Raw genomic sequence first — 24,367 nt, forward strand, 5'->3', positions numbered from 1 at the left:
GTTGGGTGCTGCTTTACATACAGCTGTCAAAAATTAAAATCTCTTCAACAGGAAATAGAGAAATAAACCTTAATACACATAGAGACCAGGGATAGTTACTCGGGGTTAATGAGCCATGAACAGAACATGGTCAAGCCATTACATAGCCAAACAAAAAGAATCCAACTACAGATAAGGCTGGGAAAGCCAAATGATTAGGACAGCAGAAGAGAAGCTGCCCAGGTCAGTGGTGACATGGGCAAGATTGGTGGTGGCAGATGGGCAGCCTGGAGTAGTCAACTATTCTGTGGGATGATGTCCGAAGTGACAGGTACATGTCCTTACATTTATAAATTGACTCAGAATGCAGAACACCGAAAGTCAACTGTAAAGCAAACTGTGGCCAATAGGAGACCAGATGTTGAAACTAGGGAATCTGTAGGTGTGGGGACAGGAGTGTATCAGACTGCTCCTTAGTGTTGCTATGAACATGAGTCTTTGAGAAAAAATCCAAAACTCTGTGTTAGCTTTTTATCACTGACAAACTGTGACAGATACAAATAGCTTACAAGGAAGGAACAGCTTATGTGGCTCGATCTCACACACTTCAGCCAGGTGGTTGGCTGGATTCATTGGGCTGAATCTGTGGAGAAGTATCATGGTGGGCAGTGTGTAACAAAGTAACTGTTTATTTACTTCACAGTGGGAAGCAAAGAGACAAAGAGTGGAAAGCAATTCTTTAACACAATCCTGTTGGCCAGTGAGATAGCTCCAGGGATAAAGGCATTTCTGGTCAAACCTGAAGACCAGAGATCAATCCCAGACACCCACATAATGGAAGCAAAAGACTGACTTCTCCCAATTGCCCTCAGACCTCCCTCAAGCAATGTGTCATGCGCACTCACACACAATACGTTTCATTAAACAAAGTTCAATTGATTTTATTAAACGAATCTTCTAATTAGCAATATTTAAATTATCCCTGACAACTGTTTATTTTGTATTGTTTTGAAACAGGGTCTCATTCAATATCTCAAGGCTGGCTAGAATGTACTATCTAGGCCAAACTGCCTTTAAACTCATTGCAATCCTGTTTCTTAGTTGTCATGACACGATTCCTATTTTAAACTATATTGTTCAAATGCAGACTTTTGCTTCACATTTTGGCATCATAAATATTATTTACTTGGTATGTCATAGAATACATGGAAATACTAATAAAGCAGGTGGTTTTTACGTTCTATATGAAGTTCAGAGGAGAGAGGGAGAGGGGAAGGGGGAGGAGGGAGAGAGGGAGGGATAGAGAAAGACCGAGATAAAGAGAGGGCGGAAGGCAGAACGGAAGGAGAAAGGAAATACATGTCCAGCTAGGTGTGCTCTTATTTAACTTATTTAGCTAGGTGTGCTCTTTTCTTAGAACAGTGTTCTGATTTGACCTTGGGGGTGGGGTCAAAAACCTTGTATGTTACCATACATTAAATGCATTTCCTAAGGACCTTGACCTTTTGGATAAAATTTTGTTAACAGTAGCTGCTAATAGAATAAAAAATTGCATTGCATAGGTAGACATCACGTGATTGAAACAACAGTCTACAGGAAAAAATCCTTAAGGAACTATTCAAACAATGCTTTTAATGAAGGTGGTAGCGCCTCTTACATGTATAGGCATTTGCCTCCACATTTCATTCCACTAAAGCCAGTCTTGAACGGAAATAAAATTTAGAAGTAATGAATACAGCACTTCCACTGAAGGTAGATCATCTACATCTTCACTCTGTAACTCCTATTGGCAAGGGTTACCTGTCCTAGACCCATAAGGCATCCTTATTATCCATGTGTGACTTGTACTAAGGAAATAAAATAAAACCTACTTCATACTGGTCATTGGGGGCACACACCTTTAATCCCAGCACTCCAGAGGGAGAGGCAAACTCAGCCTGGTCAATAGTGAGTTCCAGGACAGGCAGGGCTACACAGAGAAACTCTTGTCTAGAAAAACAACAAAAAACGAACAAACAAAGCATGTCCCTCAATTGGTTGTGGTATAAACAACTTAGAGCTTTTTGTATGTTTTCTGTTAAGAATGGGCTGTGATGTTTAATGGCATCAGCCCGATGCAGGGACAAGTGAGGAGTCATTATAAGTAACAAATCCCAATTTATTGCCAAGCTGTATCTTGAACACAAGATGATCCCATTTCTGCTCAATATTATCTACATCTATGAGGAAGGATTGAAAGAGGGTTAGAAACTATTACAAATGGTGTGAAATACAACTTAATGATCACAAATACTTTTATTAAACCCGAGACATAATAGAATATTACAGGGAGAATCCAACTACATTTCATAAGAAGAAATATGGATATAACAACACAACAAAAAAGCCTACCGTGGGAGATACATTCATACAGAAAAGTTAAGAAAAATTCACTGTGGCTTTAAGAGGTACGTTTCCCAACACTTGCTAAATGGCCTGGGTACTGTGATCAGGAGGAGGTAGCATTGACACCTGCAGATTCCTGGAAGCCCTGTAGTGCTGATATATATCTGATATATTCATATAGTATCAAGATTATATCTATTGAGTCAAAAGTTCAGAGTCTTGGATACCTAAAACCAAAGCACTGTATGATGACATCAACCTTCTAACAGCTTGCCTAGCACCTTTGCAGTCAGGATGTCTTAAAAAGTATGAGCTCCAATAATTAACAAATCTCTCATTTATAAATAAGTTTATTTATAATGATATTTACATAATAAAAACATAACACATAAAGCTCACAAGTTGTACAAAGAATCTTGTGTATAGTAAAAACAGCAATATAGACTGACAGGCAAAATTTAAAGGAATAGTTAGTTAATAAAGACTGAAATAACAGACAATTTTACTTCTAAATTTCACTTTGTCATCTACATTGAACTGGAATTGAACAATGGCTTCTCTTCAGGTGGTCTTGTATTGGAAATCCTGGGAACTGGTAAATTATATTTTGATAAGAATTTAAAGTTAATGACCTATTTCCATGCAGTACCTAATGCTGCCTTAGTATGAAGTCACATCCAGTCTCTTTTGAAGTGAAGTAACTTTAAGTTCTTCTTGCCTAGAAAAATGTCACCAGCATTTGCTGATCTGTGTGTGGCAGTAGGAAATATGGGAGAGAACTGGAGCAGAAGTGACTGGGCAACAGTTAAGAGAAGCAAAAGCGGGAGATGAAGCTGATGGTTATACACACGAGTAAGCAGAGTTAATGAGCACAGAAGTGCAGTAAGCAAATGAAAGAAGGAATTGAGCCACAGAGCAGGAGAAAGGCTTAAGTTACTACTCACTGGAAAACAACTTAGTGCCTAGCCAAACAAATGTGTTTTAACAGAAGGAGAAAGAGGACCTGGGGATGTTAGTAGATGGAATGCCACCTTTTGATTCAGGATGAGTTCTTACTGACATTGGTGAACATCTGCTTCAAATAGCAATAAAATGAAGGCTAAACAACCTATACTGCTGCATTCTTTAACATAATAAAAATGTCAAATGAGACAGGCAAAAGCAAGACATAAGCATTGTCAAATAAGGCACATGTAAATCTACACACATTATCCAGTGAAAGACAATATATATATTTATATATATTTGGAGGTAGAAATAATTACAAAAATACTGACATTTCTAAAGCATTAGCATATTTGTTACAAACAATCACCAACTAATCCCCATTCAGAAAACTGCTTTGTAAAATGGTTATTCAACATCTTCAGGATGTGAATATCTGGAGAATCCAGTTAGTGGCAAAAAGTTGTCCATACTATGAGAAATGCAACATGAAATTATAAAAAGTTACAAATGCTCATAAACCCCATGGTCACTGTGAGTGAATGTCCTTGAGTGCACCAAGTTGATATTTCCTCATCAATCAGGAATTCCAGAGTTCTCCTTTCACAGGCCCATCGACGTTTTTAGTAATGTGGCTATATCTGCTGGCATACTTCCTTCATCAGCTGCAGGTCAGAAAATGATGTGAAACGTTATGCAGAAGTATCTGGGCATATTATCTCTCAACTTTTTCTCTTCCCACCTATAACTCATTCCCAGTTTGTTTCAGTGTCATCTCATTAAAAACCTGCCTTAACATATGCAACCGAGTTATTAATTTCTTAGTTACCGGCAATGGCATAGCTGTAAAGTTACAAATATTTCTGATGTGTGCAGCCATAAACTGCACAAATGGCTTTTTGAGTTACACAGCTGAAATAAAGCACAATGAATCACTTCTCACACAAAGACCTGAGACACAATCAAAACGACAAGAGCATTCTCACCTGCTGTATTCTCTGGTAAAAGACACAAATACACAGCACACAGAACACTGGACAAACCCTAAGGAGTTCCCAGATCCCCTTCCCCCAAGCTTATTCAACAGACTTGAAAACAGGTCCACAGCACCAAGTCAGCACTTGTCCTAAACTAACTGGTACCACACTAAAGAAACCCCAGGAAAGCCAAGAGTAAAGAAGAATCTTTTCAGTGTAAAGATCCTACAGACAGAACAAAATAAAAACTAAAGCATGAATTTTAGTAGGACCCTAATTTCAAAAGAAAGTAACCATAAATATTACGAGGGTGCTGGAGAGAGATGGCTCAGCATTTAAGAGCACTGCTGCTCTTCCAAAGGACCTGGGTTCAATACCAAGCACCCACATGATGACTTGCAACCATCTACAACTACAGTTCCAGAAGATCTGATGGCCTCGGTGTAAGCTGCACAAATGCAGCACACATGAAGGCAAAATACCCACACACTTGTAACAAAATAAATAAACCACATTTTAAAAAACACATTAAGAGGACAGCTGGGGCTGGGTGGTGGCACACACCTTTAATCCCAGCACTCAGGAGGCAGGGGCAGGCGGATCTCTGCTCTACAAGAGCTAGTTCCAGGAGAGCCTCCAAAGCCACAGAGGAACCCTGTCTCAAAAAATCAAAAAGAGTACTGGTTGCTCTTCCAGAGGACCCAGGTTCAATTTCTAACATCCACATGCAGCTCACAACTGCCTGTAACTCCAGTTCCAGGGGATCTGACACCCTCACACAAACCAAACACCAATGCACATAAAATAATAAAGTAATTCAAAGAAATAAATTTAAAAAATAATTTAAAAAAAGGACAGCTGGGAGAAATCTGAGCAGGAAAGGTGATCATATCTGAAAATCACTTGTTTGCAACAACTCAGAAAATATTTATCTAAAATCTGAGTGTGAACTGCCATGCTTGTAACTGACTTCATACTGGTGCTGGAGGAGAGACCGTAAACACACACTGCACCCAACACAGCTGTTAGTCAGTGAGCTTTCCTTCATACCACATTTTCAACATGTTTATATCAAAATTTCTGTAATAAAAGTTCAAAAGTTAATTAACCAGTTACTTTAAGAAAGCATCCTACAATTTTTATGGTAAAGCAGCAGTTGGTTCTCCAGTTAATACACAGCAGAAAGCTTGCTGACTTAGAATACAGAGTTTCTAAGCAGGTAAGGCTAATAGAGAATTTGGAAATGTGCATTCCACACTGCTAAGTTGCCAGGTGTTATATGCAGCTGCAGAACCTGAGCCCGGGGCCAGCTCTGGACGAACAGAATCTAAGCAGACTGAACGGAAGGAGTGAAGGAGTCATGCTTTAACCATGCTAACTTCCCAGAGGCTTCAGTGAGACTATTGATGCCCACACTCATTCCTTCATTCACAGGGCAAAAGAATTCCATGGGAGAGAAAGAAAGGAATACACATAATCTACCCCAATATCACTTCTTTTTAAAAATGAAAGCAGGAGACAGCTAAAGATAAACTTATTACAGTTGAAAGTTAAAAAAAAAAAAAAAAAGATAACATTGTATCCTTAGCTCTACTAGACAAAAAAAATAAAGTACCCCCTGCAAGCACCAACAAAGAACAGGTGAATACCTTTCTCAGAACAATGGGAAGACTGGAGGAGGGCTACGAGCTGCCCGAGAGGCAGGTGGATGTCTTTGAGTTTGAGGCCAGCCTGGTCTACAAGAGCTAGTTCCAGGACAGTCTCCAAAGCCACAGAGAAACCCTGCCTTGAAAAACCAAAAGAAAGAAAGAAAGAAAAAAAAAAAAAAAAAAAAAAAAAGAAGCACTCAAATGACTGAGCCACCTTTCCAGCCCCTTTCCAGCCCCATTTCTACCTCTTGAGTTTCAAATTATGTGAAAATACCACTTGCTTCAAATTATACACATAAATAAAACATTTAAACTTATAAAACTTAAAATGATCTTTTCCAGCAGTGGCTTAGAAAGGAATCATGTACTTGAAGATTCTAAGGCCCAAGTAATCTGATTTGAAAAATGACATTAAAAATTTTAATTGTATTTATTTATTTATTTATTTCCAGGCAGGGTTTCTCTGTAATTTTTGGAGACTGTCCTGGAACTCTCTTTGAAGACCAGACTGGCCTCGAACTCACAGAGGTCTGCCTGCCTCTGCCTCCCGAGTGCTGGTATTAAAAGCATGCACCACCACTGCCTGGCTAAGTGTATTTTATTGTACCCTATTTTGACAAACATTTACTACTAAAAATAAAATTATGTAAGTATTAGGGCTCTTAAAGTTACTTGCACTATAAAATATGCTTTCAACCTTTTGAGTTGATAGTACTACTCATTTATTGAACATATCATAAAATTGTGAATGAAGGTATAGATCTAAACTTGATTTTATTTGGAGGATATTATGGTGTCCATTATATGATATGGAAAAAACAGATGTTTTAAAAAATCAAGGTGTTTTTATCAATTCTGGCAAAAAAAAAAATCTTAGTTACTGTTGCAGTTGACATAAGTATGCATATCTTTTCCTACAAACCATAAACAATAGTTAAGAACTCTAGTAACCTATACTTTAATAAATATCAGCATTTCTACTTAAAAACAGCTTACCTTCATCTACTGTGGTCATATCTTGCTCTAGTTTCAACTTCTGTTGGTTAATTTTTAGCATGGACTCTTCAATGGTTCCTTGGCTTATTAATTTAATAACTAATACTTCTCTAAAAATAAACACATGACATGTCCACAGGTCACTAAAATCATTTAGATACCTATTTCTAGTAGTTCAAGAATAATAAGAAGAAAAGACTAGGCAGTGGTGGTTCACACCTTTAATTCTAGCACTCAGGAGGCAAAGGCAGCCGGATCTAAGTTTGAGGCCAGCCTGGTCTACAGAATGAGTTCCAGGACAGGTTCCAAAGCTACACAGAAAAACCCTGTCTTGAAAAACAAACAAACAAATGAACAGTAAGAAAAGTAAATGACTCTGGTGGTTAGAATAAGAATGTCCCCTATATGCTCATATATTTGAATGCTTAGTCACCAGAAGGGAGTGTCACTATTTGAAAGGATTAGAAGGGGTGTGGCCTTGTTGGAGGAAGTGTGTCACAGGGGTGGGTTTGGGATTTCAAAGACCCACAGTAGGCCAGTGTCTCTCTGCCTACATAGAACTTTCAACTACTGCTCCAGCACCATGTGCAGCATGCCTACTGCTATGTTCCCCACCATCATGACAATGGACTAAGCCTCTGAAACTGTAAGCAAGTTTAATGCTTTTAAATGCTTTCCTTTGTAAGAGTTGCCTCAGTCATGGTGTCTCTTCACAGCAATAGAAAGAACAGTGACTAACAAAGATTCATAATTAACCTCTTTTATTCAAACTACTTGAGACTGACATTTAGAAGTACTAAAATGTTCAGACATTCATCCTTTCCTACTGATTGAAGAAAACAGAAAAATATGTGTACTTTGAAAATTACTGATAAAACCTCAATGGAACTGGAGATAGAGTTTGGTAGAAGAGCATTTGTAGACAAGCATGATTATCTTAGCATACATTATTTTTCCTGTTTGTAGGCAGGTCTCTTTGGAGCCCAGGCTGACCTAGAACTTGCTCTTTTGTAGGGTCAGGCTGGCTGGCCTGAACCTTGTAGCAATCTGATTTAGCCTCTCAAGTGATGCAGTTACAGGTATGAACTACCACTACTGATAATACACATCTCATAACTGTAGAACTATTAGAGGTAGGAGGCTAATTTAATTACTAGAAAGTGAGTGAGTACATAGTATAGTACTTAATAGATAGCATCAATGTATGCTGATAGAAAAAATAGCAGCTCTACTTTGCTGTAAAAACTAAACCTAAAGGCAGGGTTATCCAGCACACCTTCTTTAGTAATCTGTATGAATCAAGCCAGTACTTGATGAAAACTAAATTTTAACTGACAATACTTACTTAGTCTGACCAACTCTATGGCACCTGTCTTCTGCTTGTTTGTCATTGTATGGATTGCAATCAATGTCATGAAGTATAACAACATTTGCTGAAGTCAGATTTATTCCTAATCCACCAGCTTTCGTTGACAAGAGAAATATAAAGATATCCATATCTGTATTAAACTCATCGATTAGATGAATCCTGTAAGACAAATGGATTAGGTTCAATTTCACTAAGTGAAAATATGTAAAACTGAAAACAATCACTTCACATGGAAAGTAAACCTAGGAGCTATACATACATGCTTGTCCCATTATACATACTTTCTTCTCTCCTATGTCTGAAGGACCCTCTCAATTCAATCCAACTATTCCATTTAATTAATTTTTGAAGTACTACTATATTTTTTGAGTACTTTGGATTTAGGTAAATAATACTTATCTACTCTAACTTTCTCAGCAATCTGACAGCTATTACCAGTAGATACCAATATACTGGATTAACTGCACGATCTAATTGTATCTTAGGATTTGTTTGTCATGACTTTGATCCTTAACACTAATATGGGGAGGGGAGAAGAGATCACCCTAGCTGATAAAAATAAACCAGGATACAAATGCCACTTAAACCGATTAGAAAATTTATTCTATTTTCTTCATTTTTTAAAAAAACCTGTAAGAACTGATCTTGGGGTTTGATTTCTTTTTGGCAGGGGTGGGCACAGGGGCTGTTTCATTAAGTACCCTAGGCTGGTCTCAAATGTTAGATGCTCCTGTCGAAAAAGAACTTTTTCTTTTAAAGTTTAATTAACCTTCAAAATATGAAAAATCTGACCTTAAAACAATGTTGGTTAAACAGTAAGATGCCTTAAAAGTGAATAGTTATTTTTAAAAGAGAAAAACTCAGGACTGGGGCTATGTCTTGGTTACAGAGTACTTGCCTAGCATACAAAAAGTCCTGGATTTAATCCCTAACACTGCAAAATAAAAATGATATAAAAGGGGAAATAATGAAAACCATACATATAATACTTAAGATTATATCTGTATACAATTGCAAAACCAAAAGAAAATATATTAAAGGAAAACAAGAGCCACCACCCACACCCCAAGTAATAATTTGAAATAACATAGCCTAAGATTTAAAACAAGAAATTTCTATGAAATGTTCCCTACATTTACGATGCTAGCAGATACACAAATGAGTGAGGTCTGGCAGCTAATACCAACCTTTCTGATATCTGAGTCTTTCCATCTAATCGGAGGTACCTATGTTGATGATGTTTTAAAAGAACCTCTAATATATCCAGCATCATGGTGAACTGGCTGAATAATACAACTCTATCACCCTGTGGAAATACATTTATGGATTAGAAACAGGAAAGTAAAACCATTACACCACCCAAAGCCTTGAGGTCTACAAAATAAGGAGTGCCTTTAAAGAGCCTTTTGGCAACTTTGCAGAATATTCCCCATGATAAAATTATTTAGTATTCATAAATCTTTTTAAAGGAAAAAAAATCAAATAATGTTACCAAGGATAAATTTATTTTACCTTATATATGGATAAATTACCTTAACTTTTGAACTTCAGAAGTTTAACTCTCAGTTTTTTTAAGTTAAATGCAGTAGATTAATCCTTTTCATAATACAACAGCATCACTCAATGAGATAAGCTACATAATCACTACTTGGAAATTAACATTGAAAATCCAAGCTATTACATACAAATTGCAGTACCATTTGACAAAATCTGTTACCTTCAAAATAATGATTTTTTTTTGAAGTTCTACAAAAAGAAGAACCTATTATACATAGACTAATCTTTAGGAGATAGAACTGACTAGGACAAAAACAAAGCCCAAGTCATTCTTCTGATACTTTCTTTTTCAGAAATTCAATTGGGCAGATACAAAGAGACAGTTATCCTTGTAAATACCTTCTGTTTCAATTCCGACAAGATGCATCCTAAGGCTCGGAATTTCCCAGAGTCTAAAATCAAATCCATGTCTAACTGGTAATTATTAATGTGTCGATACTGTTTACAAAGTACATGTAGTTCAAAGTCTGTCATAACTTCCATGTCTTCAAAGATCAGGTCGGGGTTAGCCTCACAATGTGTAGGTTCCTTTTTAAAATGAAACACACACACACCAAGATAATAATAATAATCAATTCATAATATGACAAGACTAATTTAATAAAAACATTTCACATTTGAATAAATACTCAAGCCAGCCAATATTTTAGTTCAACAGATTAAAGATTAGAAATGAGTATTAACTTGGAGTATCACAAAGAAAGGGAGATTTCTTAACTTTTATAGAGAGAGCATGTTCAAACACAGAGGAAAAACATCCTCTCCTATTTTGTTTGAACAGTTCTTATTGAGACAGTCATTACTAACATATAAAAGCACCCTTTTTGCCCTTACCATGTAAATAATTATTCATAATTTGGAATTAAAAATTGAACAGAAAATTCAAAATAATCTTGGCAAAGTTATCTAGGGGCTTACAGGAAACAAGAATAGTAGCATTATGAATGCTAACTAAAAACATATCACAGTATCATGGCCAGAGGGTCCATTATAGGAATTCTTTGTATTTTTGTGTTTAAAATTCTCCATAAGTTTAAAATAATTAGGACAATTCGTTGCATTCAATATAGATTTATCTACAAAAAGGAGCTAAGAAAGAATGAGTCAAAAATAAAGACTAAACTAACAATACAACAAAGGAAAAACAAACTGGAGAAAATAAACGGGAAACCTGTCACATTAGCCAGGAACAAATCTGAGGGATCTTTCAGTTTAGTTTTTTTTTTTTTTTTTTTAACTTAAAAATGTGTATTATGAAAGTCTAGCTGAGAAATTAGCATGAAAGGTCGGGGGCAGCTGGTAAATACTAGAATTTTTCGCTTGGTAGGTAGAGAGTGTTGTGTACTATACTTTTACTCAGCTCTATTCTACAGTGAGAAACCCTAAGAAAACAACACAGATAAATGGCCATGTTTGTGTTCCAACAAAAGAAGAGTTACTGGCCCAGTTTGCTGATGCTAGGCCTAATTATCTGTCCTTTCTCTTTTGTCCCTCAGATATCTTTGCCTATAAAATGTATTTCAGGATAGGGCTACAGAATAGATGATGAAGAGTTTGGGTACATGCGCGAGACCTGCAGTGGTTCAAAGATTAATATGCCCAATGTTAAAGCAGCCTGACTTTCATCATAAGATTATCCTAAATATTTCCCAGTGTTAGCAAAGCTCAGTGGAAGTATAGCATAAGCCCTTACCTTCAGCATTAGCTGAGACATCTCCTTCAGCTTTTCAGGTGTATAATACTGGCGATGTAATAAAGGGTGATTGGCCATTTTTCTCAATTGCATCATGACATTGCACATTTCTGTGTTTTTTTCTGTGGTCCAGAGAGTATACATTAAAAAAGTAATAGAGAGCTATTTTACTAAAGTCTACCTTAATTTTTAAGACTTAAAAATACATTCCAAGCCAGGCAGTGGTGGTGGTGGATGCTGTTAACCCCAGCAGTCAGGAAGGAGGGAGATATTTGTGAGTTCAAGACCAACCTGATCTATAGAGCAAGTCCTAGGACAGCCAGAGCTACCCAGAGAAACCCTGTCTTGAAAACAAAAATTCTTCAAAACCCAGCTAACTTTTCAAAAACAACAACCCCTAATTATCACATGCCCTAGTCTAAGATCATTCTTTTCCATAAGCTGTGAAGTCAAATGTTACCCAAGTTGTTAATGGACTTTTTCAATCTGTTGAAAAGGCCCCAGTAGAGCTGCTCCTGCTTCTCTGACATTGCACACAGCTCAATCTGATCCTTCTTAGGAGGCAGTTGCTTGAGAACCTTGGAAAGGAAAATCACTTCATGATTTTTCTAAGATTTTTTTTCTAATAACAATTCTTAAGAAAAAAAAAAACTGTAACCCAAAACACTGAGATAAAGAATTACCTCCTCTTTCACTCTTCTGAGAATAAACGGCTTTATGATTTGCTTTGCATGTGCTATTCTCTCCTTTTCGTATATGCTCTGTTCATCTGCTGGTTTCTAAGCAAAATAAAAATCCAACCCTTTAGAAGTCATGTCTTTAAATCATCCCAACAATCTCATTTTACAATATGCATAATCTGCAGACCCTCGATTCACAGATAGAAATGCACATCTGACCGTCTAACTCATGGCCTTGGATGACAGGTAGGTTCTTTACACCAAGCTATTGTCTGGGCCCAGAAAGTTCCTTTTAAATTCTGAGTTGTAATGTATTTGAAGCTCCATATACATTTTGAGGATTCCCATTATATTATCATGTATTTTACTGAAGTAATAAACCTGAATCAGACTAGCTGGTCTTTAGAACCCAACCATCTAATTCAGTCACTGACTGAATAAATCACATGGATTAAAAATGTGTACTCATGTTTAAAGAGAGAATGAGGAGGGGGGGCAACAACCTTTTTTGTAAAAAGAGGTCTTCCCCAATGTCAATAATTTGATACAAATCACAGAAATTAAAAACAGGGACAGTACCCATAAACTAGAGCTTTTATGAACTAGAAGAATAGTTCATAAAATCTCCTAGTCTATTTCTATAGTTGCACATCAAGTGGGAGCAATTAATCAGTAAAGACCAAAAAGACAGATATGGACAGTAGAACAATCCACAGATATCTTTTAAGAAAAAATACAAATCAAGTCTAACAGAAATAGTGTTTCAGTTCAGTGGAGAGGTACCAAGTGCTGATGGGCACTTGAATCAGTGGTCCAGAGATGAGACAGGTTTAAAGAACAGACAAGCTCACAGAGCCCTAGAAACCTAGCAATGGTTAGTGTACATCCCAGTGGACAGCAGATTAGTATGGTCCTCAGCCTTAAACAAGTGCACAGCTTTAAACAAGGCATTCACATCACCCTTTGTAAGGCTGACAGGCCACCCTGGAAGAAGGAACAGAAAAGAGTATAAGAATCAGATGATGGGAAAGAGAGCCATGAAATGCTGTCCTATGGGTAGAGCCTGGCCGTGGCACAGCAATGGAGACTGACTAGGGGAATGCATGAGACAGAATTGCTAAACACTTAATCACAGATGGGAGCAGGGATCATTAGGCCTGGCCTGGTCCAGAGGACTTAACAGTAGTCAGATATGCTAGGAAAATCAAAATCATTGTATTCAAGGTATAGCCACTGGTGAGTTACCTATGCTCAAATAGATGATAGATGTGATTTAAGCCCAGTGGCTTGCCAAGTGGGATTGGCACTTGGCTAGAAGAGGGTAGCAGATGGAAGTAGGAAGAAGTTAAGAGAGGGGTGGGGGATGAACACAACCAGAATGCATTATAATTATATATGAAATTATCAAATAATAAATTAATAATAGTAAAACAATAAGGTGGAGAACAAAAGAGGAAGGTATCGCATGTCAACCTCTTGCCCGAATGTACACATGCACATTGCTCATGTGGGCAAATAGGAAAATCAAAGGTGAAGGCCATCTTAAGGATCTCAGGGGTGGATGTTCTCAAGCCTCAAGTAAAATGCTCAAGAAAGAGACTGCTTAGATAAGGTCCCTCAGCTCAAAGAAGAGAACTGGAACCCCTTGAGTGCAGTCAACTCTCTTTCCACTGCAGCAGGTAGAGAACAAGAGCCATGGGATGAAGCAGTAAAATGGAGCTTGTTGCATAAAGCCTGGGCATCTTTGAATGTTCATATTGTCCTCTAAAATGTAACAATAATTATAGTTTCTGAGTCATAGACCATGAGCGATCCTTATGAAATAAATGATGAGTCTGAGAACACACTATTTTCTCTCTCATCAGACTCTACATGGTAGATCTAAAGGGAAGTCAGGAAGTCACTGGGTTAATAGTCCCTTCTGGGTAAGACCTCTACACTCTACTCCCAGAAGCATCTGGCTTCCCAAGAAAGTGACTATGCAGACAGGAAATCCTTGGGTATCTGAAAATCCTAAATTCTAAGACCAAGCCCTAGGTTCTAGCTTTGGAAAGCCCATTCATCCTCTCCAAGATGGGCAATCTTTCTAATTTAGGTATTAAGTACTAGTTTCCAAACTTTGTCTTTTAGTTGATAGTATTATACAAGTTTTGTTTTGATAATGGTATTTTGATAATGATAATTGTATAAGGTATTAAAATTAATGGAAGCCAAATAAAGCACATATTTAAAAAGGAAATATGCCTATAATGCAAGATATCTGAGCTCTTCAACCAATTTGAAACTATTACTCAGCTCAAAAAAGTCAAAACTCCTGAATACTGATAATAGAATTGATCATTATTTTTCTCCATACTGTGACTGATATGTTCACATATAGGTATACCAAGCACTTAATCTCACTTGATAGAGCATGTACCACGAAAACAGTAAGAGATGAAATGAGTGAAGAGCCTAGACCAACAGCTATACATTTGGGGAAAACATGCATGCATACTTACTGTTTTAGAAGAAAACATCCTCCGGATTTCACTTGTACTACTACTAAACATGTGTGGCATAACAAAATTCAATAATGACATGAGCTCTAACAGATTATTCTGCACAGGTGTACCCGTGAGCAATAGACGGTTATTTGCCTGAGAAAATGAAGACAAAACATAGATTAATTTTCTTTAAGTGCCTCTCGCTCCCTTCTTGTCTACCTTGTCCAATAAAGGCTATTAAAAAATTATAATCATCATTAAGAGTTTTACATTCTGTGATAGAAGAAAAGTTGAGATATTGATGTCAGTTATTATCATCTAATATACTTCAGGCAGAATGTGAAACTGCTGGTCACGTTTTGAAAGTAGTAACTTGCATCCTGAAATAACTTCTATGAAGTGATAAAAGATAAACTGTAATATATATATATATATATATATATATATATATATATATCCTGTCAAAATTGAAGCTCCTGTGCAACATAGTACTAAGAGTATTTCTGATGGGCGATGTCCTTCTGTATGCTATGAATATATGTTTCTCTTATTAGCCAGGCAGGAAGCACAGGTGGGACTACCAGACTAGGAAAACTCTGGGAAGAAGAAAGGCAGAGATTCACCAGAGAGACTCCATGTAGCTGTCAAAGAAGTAACATGCCTCGTGGCAATATATAGTTTAATAGAAATGGATTAACAATTAAGAGAGAACTAGCCTGTAAGAAGCCTGAGCCATTGGCCAAAAACTTTATAATTAATATAAACCTCTATGTGTTTATTTGGGACTAAATGGCTGTGGGACTGGGCATGAAATTCTGTCTTCATGTTTCTTTTTAATTTTTAAAGAATTACTCATGAAAGAAAAAAAACCATGACAGTGGCCCCAGGGCCCACCAAGAAGTAAAGACCCTTAAAGAGAAAGCATGCTGGCTCCTTAATATAAAACTAACTCATCCCCGCCCTCCCCGTGTGTGTGGGCACGAGCTACATTGGGAAAAGTCAATTTTATCATAACTATTTATTAAGCACACTTACATTAATTGTCATTAAGTGCTGGTAACGGATAGAGCCCATATTCTTCAGCATGTGGCCTTCATCAAAAATTGCATAATTCAGTTTCAACCGTCGAAAGAGACTTCTATCATCAGAACTGCTGATTGCACAATTATATCTATTGTCAAAAAAAAAATTACTTCACATTACACCATTTAGGAGTTTTTTCTTAAAAATTTATTTAATTACATCTATTTATTGTTTGTTATATAAGTACACGTGTGACTCCAAAGGGATAGGTGTAGAGGTCATGTTCTTTCCTTCCTCAGGTTGCCTGGTACAGGGATAATTGCCTATCCATTAAACTGTCTCACTGGTCTCTGAATTATTTTCTTTTGACATTTTGAATAGCTCTAACAAGACAACACTAAACAGTCAGGATGTCAAATATTGCTTATTTTTATGAATATTTACATACATGTAATCAAAGTATGCAATATTAACCAAAAGGAAATTTAAATGTTACAATATTCGACAACTGACACACTTGGGAAGCAGTCACTTTCAGAATAACTTAGAAATAATCGCCCAGCTAGCTCAGTCGGTACAGCATGAGACTCTTAATCTTAGGGTCGTGGATTCAAGCCACACTTGCCGGGCGGTGGTGGTGCACGCCTTTAATCCCAGCACTCGGGAGGCAGAGGCGCTTAAGCAGATCTCTGTAAGTTCTGAGACCAGCCTGATCTACAAGAGCTAGTTCCAGGACAGCCTCCAAAGCCATAGAGAAACCTTGTCTCGAAAAACCAAAAAAAGAAATAATCTAGCACTGCTGTATACTCTGCCCCATAAGTTTTTCTAAGAAGCAGAATACAACAAAAGGTGAAACAGAAGAGTAGTTCAAAGAACTACTGGTTAACACCCAAGAGTTCAAGACTATATATGGGTTCTGGATACTTAAGACAAAAATGACAAATCTTTTTAAAGGGGGTTGCAGAGATGCCTCAGCAGTTAAGAACACTTCTTGGTCTTGAACAGAGGACCTGGTTTCCATTCTTAGCATCTAACCTGGCAGCTCATAGTTGCATGTAACTACAGATTCAGGAGATCTGAAACCCTCTTTTGGCTTCTGCTGGCAACTAGAGGCAAGTGGTGCGTATAGACACACTTAGGCACATATGCTCATACATGAAATATCTTAAATCCTTAAAAAAAAAACTGAAATTTTGGACAAATTCTTTCTAATGGACTCCTATAGAAGGTGGCAGTAATAATAATTTAAATGTGTTATAAAAACATCAAGCTTTCCACCATGCATTCACACACAATAATTCCAACCACACAGTGATTATTTAAAGATATATTGAAACTGGGTGTGGTGCTAGCCTGACATCTCAGCTACTGCAGGGAGCAAGCAAAAGGATCCAGAGGTCAAGGAAATACTCAGCAGCTAAATGAACTTGAGACCAGCCACCTAAAGAGAACCCCCCAACTCAAAAAAAACAACAACAACAAAAACAAAAAAACAAAACAAAAAACAAAAACAACAACAACAACAACAACAAAAAAAAACAGAAGGAAACAAAGAGAAATAATGTAGTTATCATCCTTAGTCTGGCCTAATTCAGACTTTTCACTGGGAGCAGGAGACTTCATTATATTTATTATCAACACTTATTTGCAAGTTAGAAAAATAAACTACTGGTGTGGAACCTCAAATTTTAACTTAAGCTTAACTGAGTTTTGCTATGTTTTCAATTAAATGAACAAAAATCTTACCCCCATTTTTAGCCAACTAGCAAAACAAAACAAAAACACACACAAAAAAAGCTTTACACAATAAGTTGTGTAAATACCTTCTTTGTGAGCATAAATCACCCTATCACTTCAGTTGCACAGTCCCAGCATAAACTAACCTAGACATTACTATTACAAGATATTTTTCTAGCTGAGCATGGTAGCACATGCCTTTAATCTCAGTACTTGGGGGGCAGAGGCAGGACTTGATCTACAGAGTTCTAGTCCAGCCAGGACTATATAATGAGACCCTACCTAAAGATAAACAAATAAACAAACAAATAAATAAATAAATAAATGAAATTTTAAGAAAAGGAGAACTATACAAATTCTCTCCACCTCCTCCCAAATTTTCTTATTACTCACGTTGTAACAATTACATTGTAATCTTCATATTTATTATGGATGTTGAATCTAATTTGTTTACGTTCTTCTTGAGAGCCTAGAATTCAAAAATGAAGCATACTTTGATTGTATCAATTGTGTTTCATTATCTGTTTTAATTTTGAAGAACTTTATGATGAAAATCAAATGACTTACCATAGTAACAGAGCACATTTAATGTGGGGCACCATAAGTTAACTTCTCTTAGCCAGTTATCTACAAAACACAAGAGATTATTTGAATCTGCTATTATAGGTTTATTAAGTCAGTTTTGTTTTGAAATCAGCACTATGAATATCACCCCTCATGATCTGAAGTGGCATCAAGGTCAGAGGAAAGGAACAGAACACAACCTCATTTAAGTGAAAACCCAGCTCAGAGACAGTTTTTACTGTATACTTAAATGCAAAAAAACTCTCTCACCCCAACTTGTACATTGAATTAATTCAGAAAGAATAGATGAATGATTTAAGCAGGAATGAAATGACATACTTTTAGATTCAAATATTTATTTTAAAGTTGGGTAGGGTAGTAATACCAACTACCCAGGAACTGAGCCAGGAGGATTACCCAACTCCAAGAGTTCATGGAAGCATGGATAGACAGTATAGTAAGACCTCTTCTCAACTCCTACTTCCTAAAATTACACCATATTTTTTGTATACTTTCTGCATTTGGCTATATTTTTCTTCACACAGACTGTAGCCCAGGCTGACCTCAAACTCAATATACATATGAAGATGACTTTGAACCCTAGTTCTCCTGACTCTGCCTTCCAAGCACTTAAAATTACAGGTGTGTGCCATCACACCCAGCTCCGCTGATTCTACAAAAATACTTTCTAAGTATTATGAAATCAAAATAAATGACCACGTCAAATTCCTTGAAACCACTGTCAATGAACCCAAACTCACTCACCCTCATCCTTCCTCCCCACTCCACCCTCTCTATCTCACACACAGAGACGTTTACAAAACAGAGAAAACAGGCCAAAAAAATTGATATTCGTCACCACATATGCACACCAATACAAGACATCATGAAAAACACAAAGAGTTGTCCCCAGTATTACAAACCTATGGTCGAGGCTGGAACAACAATCAAATGAGGCCCTTTATTACCCTCCTGAAAAAGGTATGCCAGGAATGCAATGGCTTGAATGGTTTTTCCCAGGCCCTAAAATTAAAAGTTTAAAAGATAATATATGAAACTTTAAAATGAATGGAAATAAGTAAGTTAAAGTAACAAAGAAAAAGGAGCATTTCTGGGCAGGATTGATTTTTCCATTTCCCATAATCCACTTCTCGGAATTCCAACAAAGTTCATAGCCCTCAAATGAACTGAGTAAAATCTCCACAAATGATTCTATAATTTATTTCAATGAGCAGCATAGATAATGAATCTTAGCAGTTAGTTTATACACGACACACATTTAATAGGAAAGAATTTTGCATTGTATTAGAAGAAGACTAATTCTGCTTATTATAGGCACAAAACTTACTGTGACCTAGGTGGACTGAGAACTATATTTCATAACTAGATCAAAACATATACCTAACTCTATTATTATGCAATTGCACTCTTAAGGACAGATAAGAAGACCATGTTACATGGCAATTAAAAAAGAAAACAAACTGATAAAATAGTAGCAGATGAACCCCAGTAGCATCAGGTGTATTGAATGAGCCAGACAGAATGAACTGTATACAGTGTAGCCTGAGGTCAGCCTCTAATGACAGGTTTCAGAACTGAGGTATAGAGCTGGGCTTGGTGGATCACCTCTGTAACCTCAGCCACATGGGAGGCTGAGGCAGGCTGATCTAGGCCAGTTTAAGAACAAACATCTTGGGCTATAGTACAGAAAGTTCCAGACTGGCTTGGGAAATAGTATGAATCCCTACTTCAAAACAAAAACAAGCCAGGCCTTTAGTCCTAGCACTTGGGAGGCAGAGGCAGAGGCAGGCTGATCTATGTGAGTTTGAGACCAGCCTGGTCTACAAGAGCTAGTTACAAAGCCACAGAGAAACCCTGTCTTGAAAAAACAAAAAACAAAAAACAAAAAAAAACAAAAACAAAAAAACAAGGCACAACACAAAAGGTCCGTGAACAAGCACTTCAAGAGATCTAAGTAGCACCAACTCATTGTTATGAACTCAACGTATTCTTTCCTCAAAATACATATGCTGGTGTCCTAACATGCAATGATAACGGTATTTAGAGGACTGACCATAAGGAAGAGATTTAAGGTAAATGCAGTCTTGAAGGTGGTGTCCTAATCCACTCAAACTGATGTCCTTTTAAGAAGATAGAGACCTCAGGGATTGGCACAAAAAGGCAATGAAATCTGAGGACACAGAAACAATGTCATTGCTTGCAAGAAAAGAGGAGAGGCCTTTATTAAAAGAAGCCAAGCCTGCTACCACCTACATCTTGGTCTTCTATGGGAAACAAACTTATATGGTATGATCATGGTATTTTTGTTCTGGCAAACTTAAATTTAATGCAACTTACAAATTTGTGCTTTATAGATAACAAAATTAACTTCACATATTCTTTTTATATATTTATTTTTTCCGATTTTTCAAGACAGGGTTTCTCTGTGTAACTTTGAAGCCTCTCCTGGCACTCACTCTGTAGACCAGGCTGGTTTCGAATTCACAGAGATCGCCTGCCTGTTTCCTGAGTGCTGGGATTAAAGATGTGTGCCAACACCACCTGGCTTTTTGATAGCAAATATAATCTGGGTATAAAAACTATATACTTTTATTAATATTAGTTCTGAAAGATTATGTCATCTGATGGTCCATGAAAGGCAAGGCTGGCATCCAAAGCCCAGGTCTGATTCCCAAGTTCATTTATACAACTGCCATGCTCTTTACAACTGATTTTTGTAAGTTTGAAATGCCTCAGACATTACTTACTTTTACACTGAATAATAGCATCTTTAGTAAGTATAGAGTGACAGTTTAAATATGCAGAAATAGCAGTATTATGTTTGTCCATTTTTTAGACTCCAGTAGACAACGTGATTTAATGTATCCAATGCTTATTCACTGGACCCAACCTTTTCTTTGTTTGCTTTACTTTTTGTGGTAGGGTTTGCATGTGAGCCAGGCTGCCCTCAAACTTGAAATCCTCCACCCTTTGTCTCCCATGTACTGGGGCAACATAGCCAGCATATAACTCATGTTCAACAAATGCTTTTTTACAAGTACAGCTGAAGGAAGGTGGAGGACACATCAGATTAACAGTTAAGTTCATATATGACAATACCTAAACTAATGGTTATAACAAACTTCATGAGCTTATCCCAAAAACCAATTGTAATTTGGGGAAAAATGACTCAGAGAGACATTTAATAAAATTAAAATGATACTGAAATGATTTTGTTGATATTGCCATACAATATTTACTTTGATATAAAATAATAACCAGAAAGATAAACTTCTTTCAGTTGTGGAGGAGTGAGGTTTAAAACTAAAGCAATAAAAACAAAGAAAGATAAGAGAAAGTGTAAGATACTGAAATAAGAGCAGCAAAAACTGTAATGTCCAATGGAGGACTAGGGATGTAGCTCAATGGTAGGATGCTTGCCTAGCATGCCCTGGGTTTGATAGCTAGCGCCACAAAAACAACCAGCCAACCAAAGAACAACAAAAACCACAAGAAAGCAAACAACTCCAAGAGATGATGCCATGTTTCAAATGACAACATATCTTTTAATGACATGTTGAATTAAAAATTCTATTAATAGTATAAACTCACCATTTCATCTGCCAAGATTCCATTAAGTCCATGTTTATGCACCAGGGCCAGCCAATTCAAACCAACCTTCTGATAGGGCTTGAGTGATAAACTGACAAAGAAACAACAAATATTACAGATTTTTATTTTTGCTAATAGTAATTTGCTAATTTTCTATACTAATATAGAAATTTTCTATAATATATAATTTTGATATTTTGGTTATACACACAAAAAATACCCAGAACTATCTAGATGAGCCTTACCTTTTAACCTGACTCTTACAAGCTATGTACATTTTAAGAAAGTACATCTAGAACATAATACATAACAATTTTTAAAATCTCAAAAATGTACTCAAAGTTTGACATTTATTTCCTTTGGCAGTACAAATAATATAAAACATTTCTGTATTTGCTCACATCATAATATCACCAAGTTACTGAATTCCATAAATGATCAGAATATTAACTATGATAGTATATTAAAGTCACATCTGTTCTACAAAAGTAGATTAGAATATATTGACTAGACTTTTAGCACACTAAAGAATAAAAGTTTTAGAACTAAATCCACTAACAAAATTTGTTCCTTTGTTAGGTTACTTAATAATGGCTTTGTGTAGTTGTAGAGTAACATAAAGCACATATGCATATATTTACATATATAAATTTGTTAAGTGTTGATGACTACCAAAATAAAATGCAAGTGTTTTAACTTTTTAACTTGGAAATGCATAAACAATTTAATCCCTAAGAACAACTTTGCTTATATTACAGAGTTATAATGGATGAAAGCAACATTTCCTTAATGTTAAAATGCTAAAATTATTAACAGCCATTTTACTGAAATCTACTATATAAAGAACACAATTCATTTTTCAGATGTCACTTTAGTAACTTTTTAAGAATGCTATAAATTAGCTACTGTTACAGTTTTTTTTTTTTTTTTTAGATGAAAATAAATGAGATTCTGGAATCTGGGGCTATACAACTACAAAATGTAAAGTCTCATATTTTAATTTGGCAAGTCACTCAATCCAAAGCCTATTCTCATATTCAGTAGGACAGCACTCACCACATATAAATGTGAATGAACGTCTGTAACATTTCCCAGCTTTTATTTTGCCCCCTTAGATTCTCCTACATATACCCAGTCTACATAAATAAAAGAGGTCTAGACAAAAGCTGTGGCATGTAAGCAGCTGTGGGTTAAACCGAAACCAAAGCATCTTTGCTCCAGTGAGGTGGGGCCGAAAGTCCCGCACCTTAAACACGAATCTATGTTTCAGGCTAGGGGGTTGCAATACATAAAAATATTTTCCACTAAAAAAACAACAACAATACAAAGAAGAAAAACATTGTCAGCATTTCTAAAGCCATCAGTTGTCTACCAATGCTATTTCTGGGCTCCTACAGAGGCAATGAGCCTACCCATGCTACAACATTGCCTCGACAATGTGAAAAGACCTCCACAGGATTCAAACAGAACTACTCTAAAGTTACCATTTAGAAAACTTATTTTTCACGAGTACAGGTGTTTGCCTTTGTGTGTGTGTCTGCAGCACATGCACTCCTGCTGCCTTAAGTTACAGGTGGTTTGTGAGTTGTTCAATGTGCTGAAAACTGAACACAAGTCTTGTGCAAAAGCAGCAAAGTGCTCTTAAGTGCTGAGCCGTTTCTCTAGCCCCAAAAGCCTACCCTTTAGCCACAAAACAACAAAACCCAAAAGCTTTTGCTAACCTATCCTATGGTCAAGTAAACACCTAGTTCTCTATTATTTTTGAGACCTTAACAATGCTTTCTTTAGTTATCATATACATATAAGGTTGACGTTCCTGAAAACCAATTTTGGTAAGGGAGAATTATAACATTTATAAATGCACCTGAGGGCTACCATAACACTCCAACATACAGCCTTATCACAAAAAAAAACAAGGAATATTCTTCAAAATTATAAAAGTTTTCATCACTAATACAGGTTTCAAAAATCTGTACACACAAATTTTTTTTAAATGTGGTAAGTGAAAAGCATCAACTATACAGAAATGTCCATCCAAGGAATATTGACTTATTTACAACCACAAGGAAGCCTAGCTAAGGTACCTGGATTAGCTATTGACTAAACAGCTGTATTAAACTGGAGTATTTGTTTCCAAAATACATACTGACACATAAGTGTGCATATAGGTATGTATGTATATGTATATTCATGCTCCTGGACTAATTTTTGTCTAAATCTCATGACTGTGTTACTTAGCATGAAAATCACTGCCTGATACAGTTCTTTCTCCAGAACACAAATGAACCAACATAAAAGGATCAGTGAAGACGTAGGCAGGTTTAAGAAAGAAAATTCAAACTACATTTACTGGATGGGGATATGGCTCAATTGTTAAGAGTGCTTACTTGATGAGTGCTTACAAGTATTGATGAGGCCCTGGGAAAAATCCCCAGTACCACTTAAAAAAAAAAGTAACTCCATTTAATATGACAAATTATTGAAATAGGTAGGGTTTATTCTTTCTCTTAACAGATCCTATTATTTAGATGTTATGCAATCAAAGCTCCCTCCCAGTTATTTTGACAATTTCCTAAGAGTTTGAATGAATGCATATGAATAGCAACCACCCATATACTGGTAAGAATGTAGAAGTACTCAGAACTCTAAATGTACAATTTGACAAACATCTCTAAGCTGGAGGTTCTTTTGCTTGCCATGGAGGGAAATGCTTCT

The 24,367-nt window shown here is 36.5% G+C and overlaps 1 protein-coding gene across 3 annotated transcripts in view; it reads right to left on the reverse strand.

Moving 5' to 3' along the window:
• Window positions 1–2,255: 2,255 nt before the first annotated feature.
• The window catches only part of Smarcad1 (SWI/SNF-related, matrix-associated actin-dependent regulator of chromatin, subfamily a, containing DEAD/H box 1), a 66,942-nt gene continuing 44,830 nt past the window's right edge, over window positions 2,256–24,367 (reverse strand). For 2 of the 3 annotated variants that reach the window (XM_027430211.2, XM_027430212.2), the window contains exons 11-24: window positions 21,653–21,743; window positions 18,964–19,063; window positions 18,044–18,103; window positions 17,870–17,945; window positions 15,752–15,887; window positions 14,732–14,869; window positions 12,234–12,329; window positions 12,011–12,128; window positions 11,551–11,672; window positions 10,197–10,385; window positions 9,488–9,606; window positions 8,277–8,459; window positions 6,932–7,041; window positions 2,256–3,974 (exon numbers count right to left, since the gene is read on the reverse strand). In XM_027430211.2, the coding sequence (XP_027286012.1) occupies window positions 3,913–3,974; window positions 6,932–7,041; window positions 8,277–8,459; window positions 9,488–9,606; window positions 10,197–10,385; window positions 11,551–11,672; window positions 12,011–12,128; window positions 12,234–12,329; window positions 14,732–14,869; window positions 15,752–15,887; window positions 17,870–17,945; window positions 18,044–18,103; window positions 18,964–19,063; window positions 21,653–21,743 (1,600 nt within the window). In that variant the 3' untranslated portion in view covers window positions 2,256–3,912. The remainder of the gene's footprint in view (window positions 3,975–6,931; window positions 7,042–8,276; window positions 8,460–9,487; window positions 9,607–10,196; window positions 10,386–11,550; window positions 11,673–12,010; window positions 12,129–12,233; window positions 12,330–14,731; window positions 14,870–15,751; window positions 15,888–17,869; window positions 17,946–18,043; window positions 18,104–18,963; window positions 19,064–21,652; window positions 21,744–24,367) is intronic. The other variant, XM_027430213.2, reaches the window with a different exon arrangement.

Source organism: Cricetulus griseus, chromosome 8, assembly GCF_003668045.3.
Source record: "Cricetulus griseus strain 17A/GY chromosome 8, alternate assembly CriGri-PICRH-1.0, whole genome shotgun sequence".
Taxonomy (NCBI): Eukaryota; Metazoa; Chordata; class Mammalia; order Rodentia; family Cricetidae; genus Cricetulus; species Cricetulus griseus.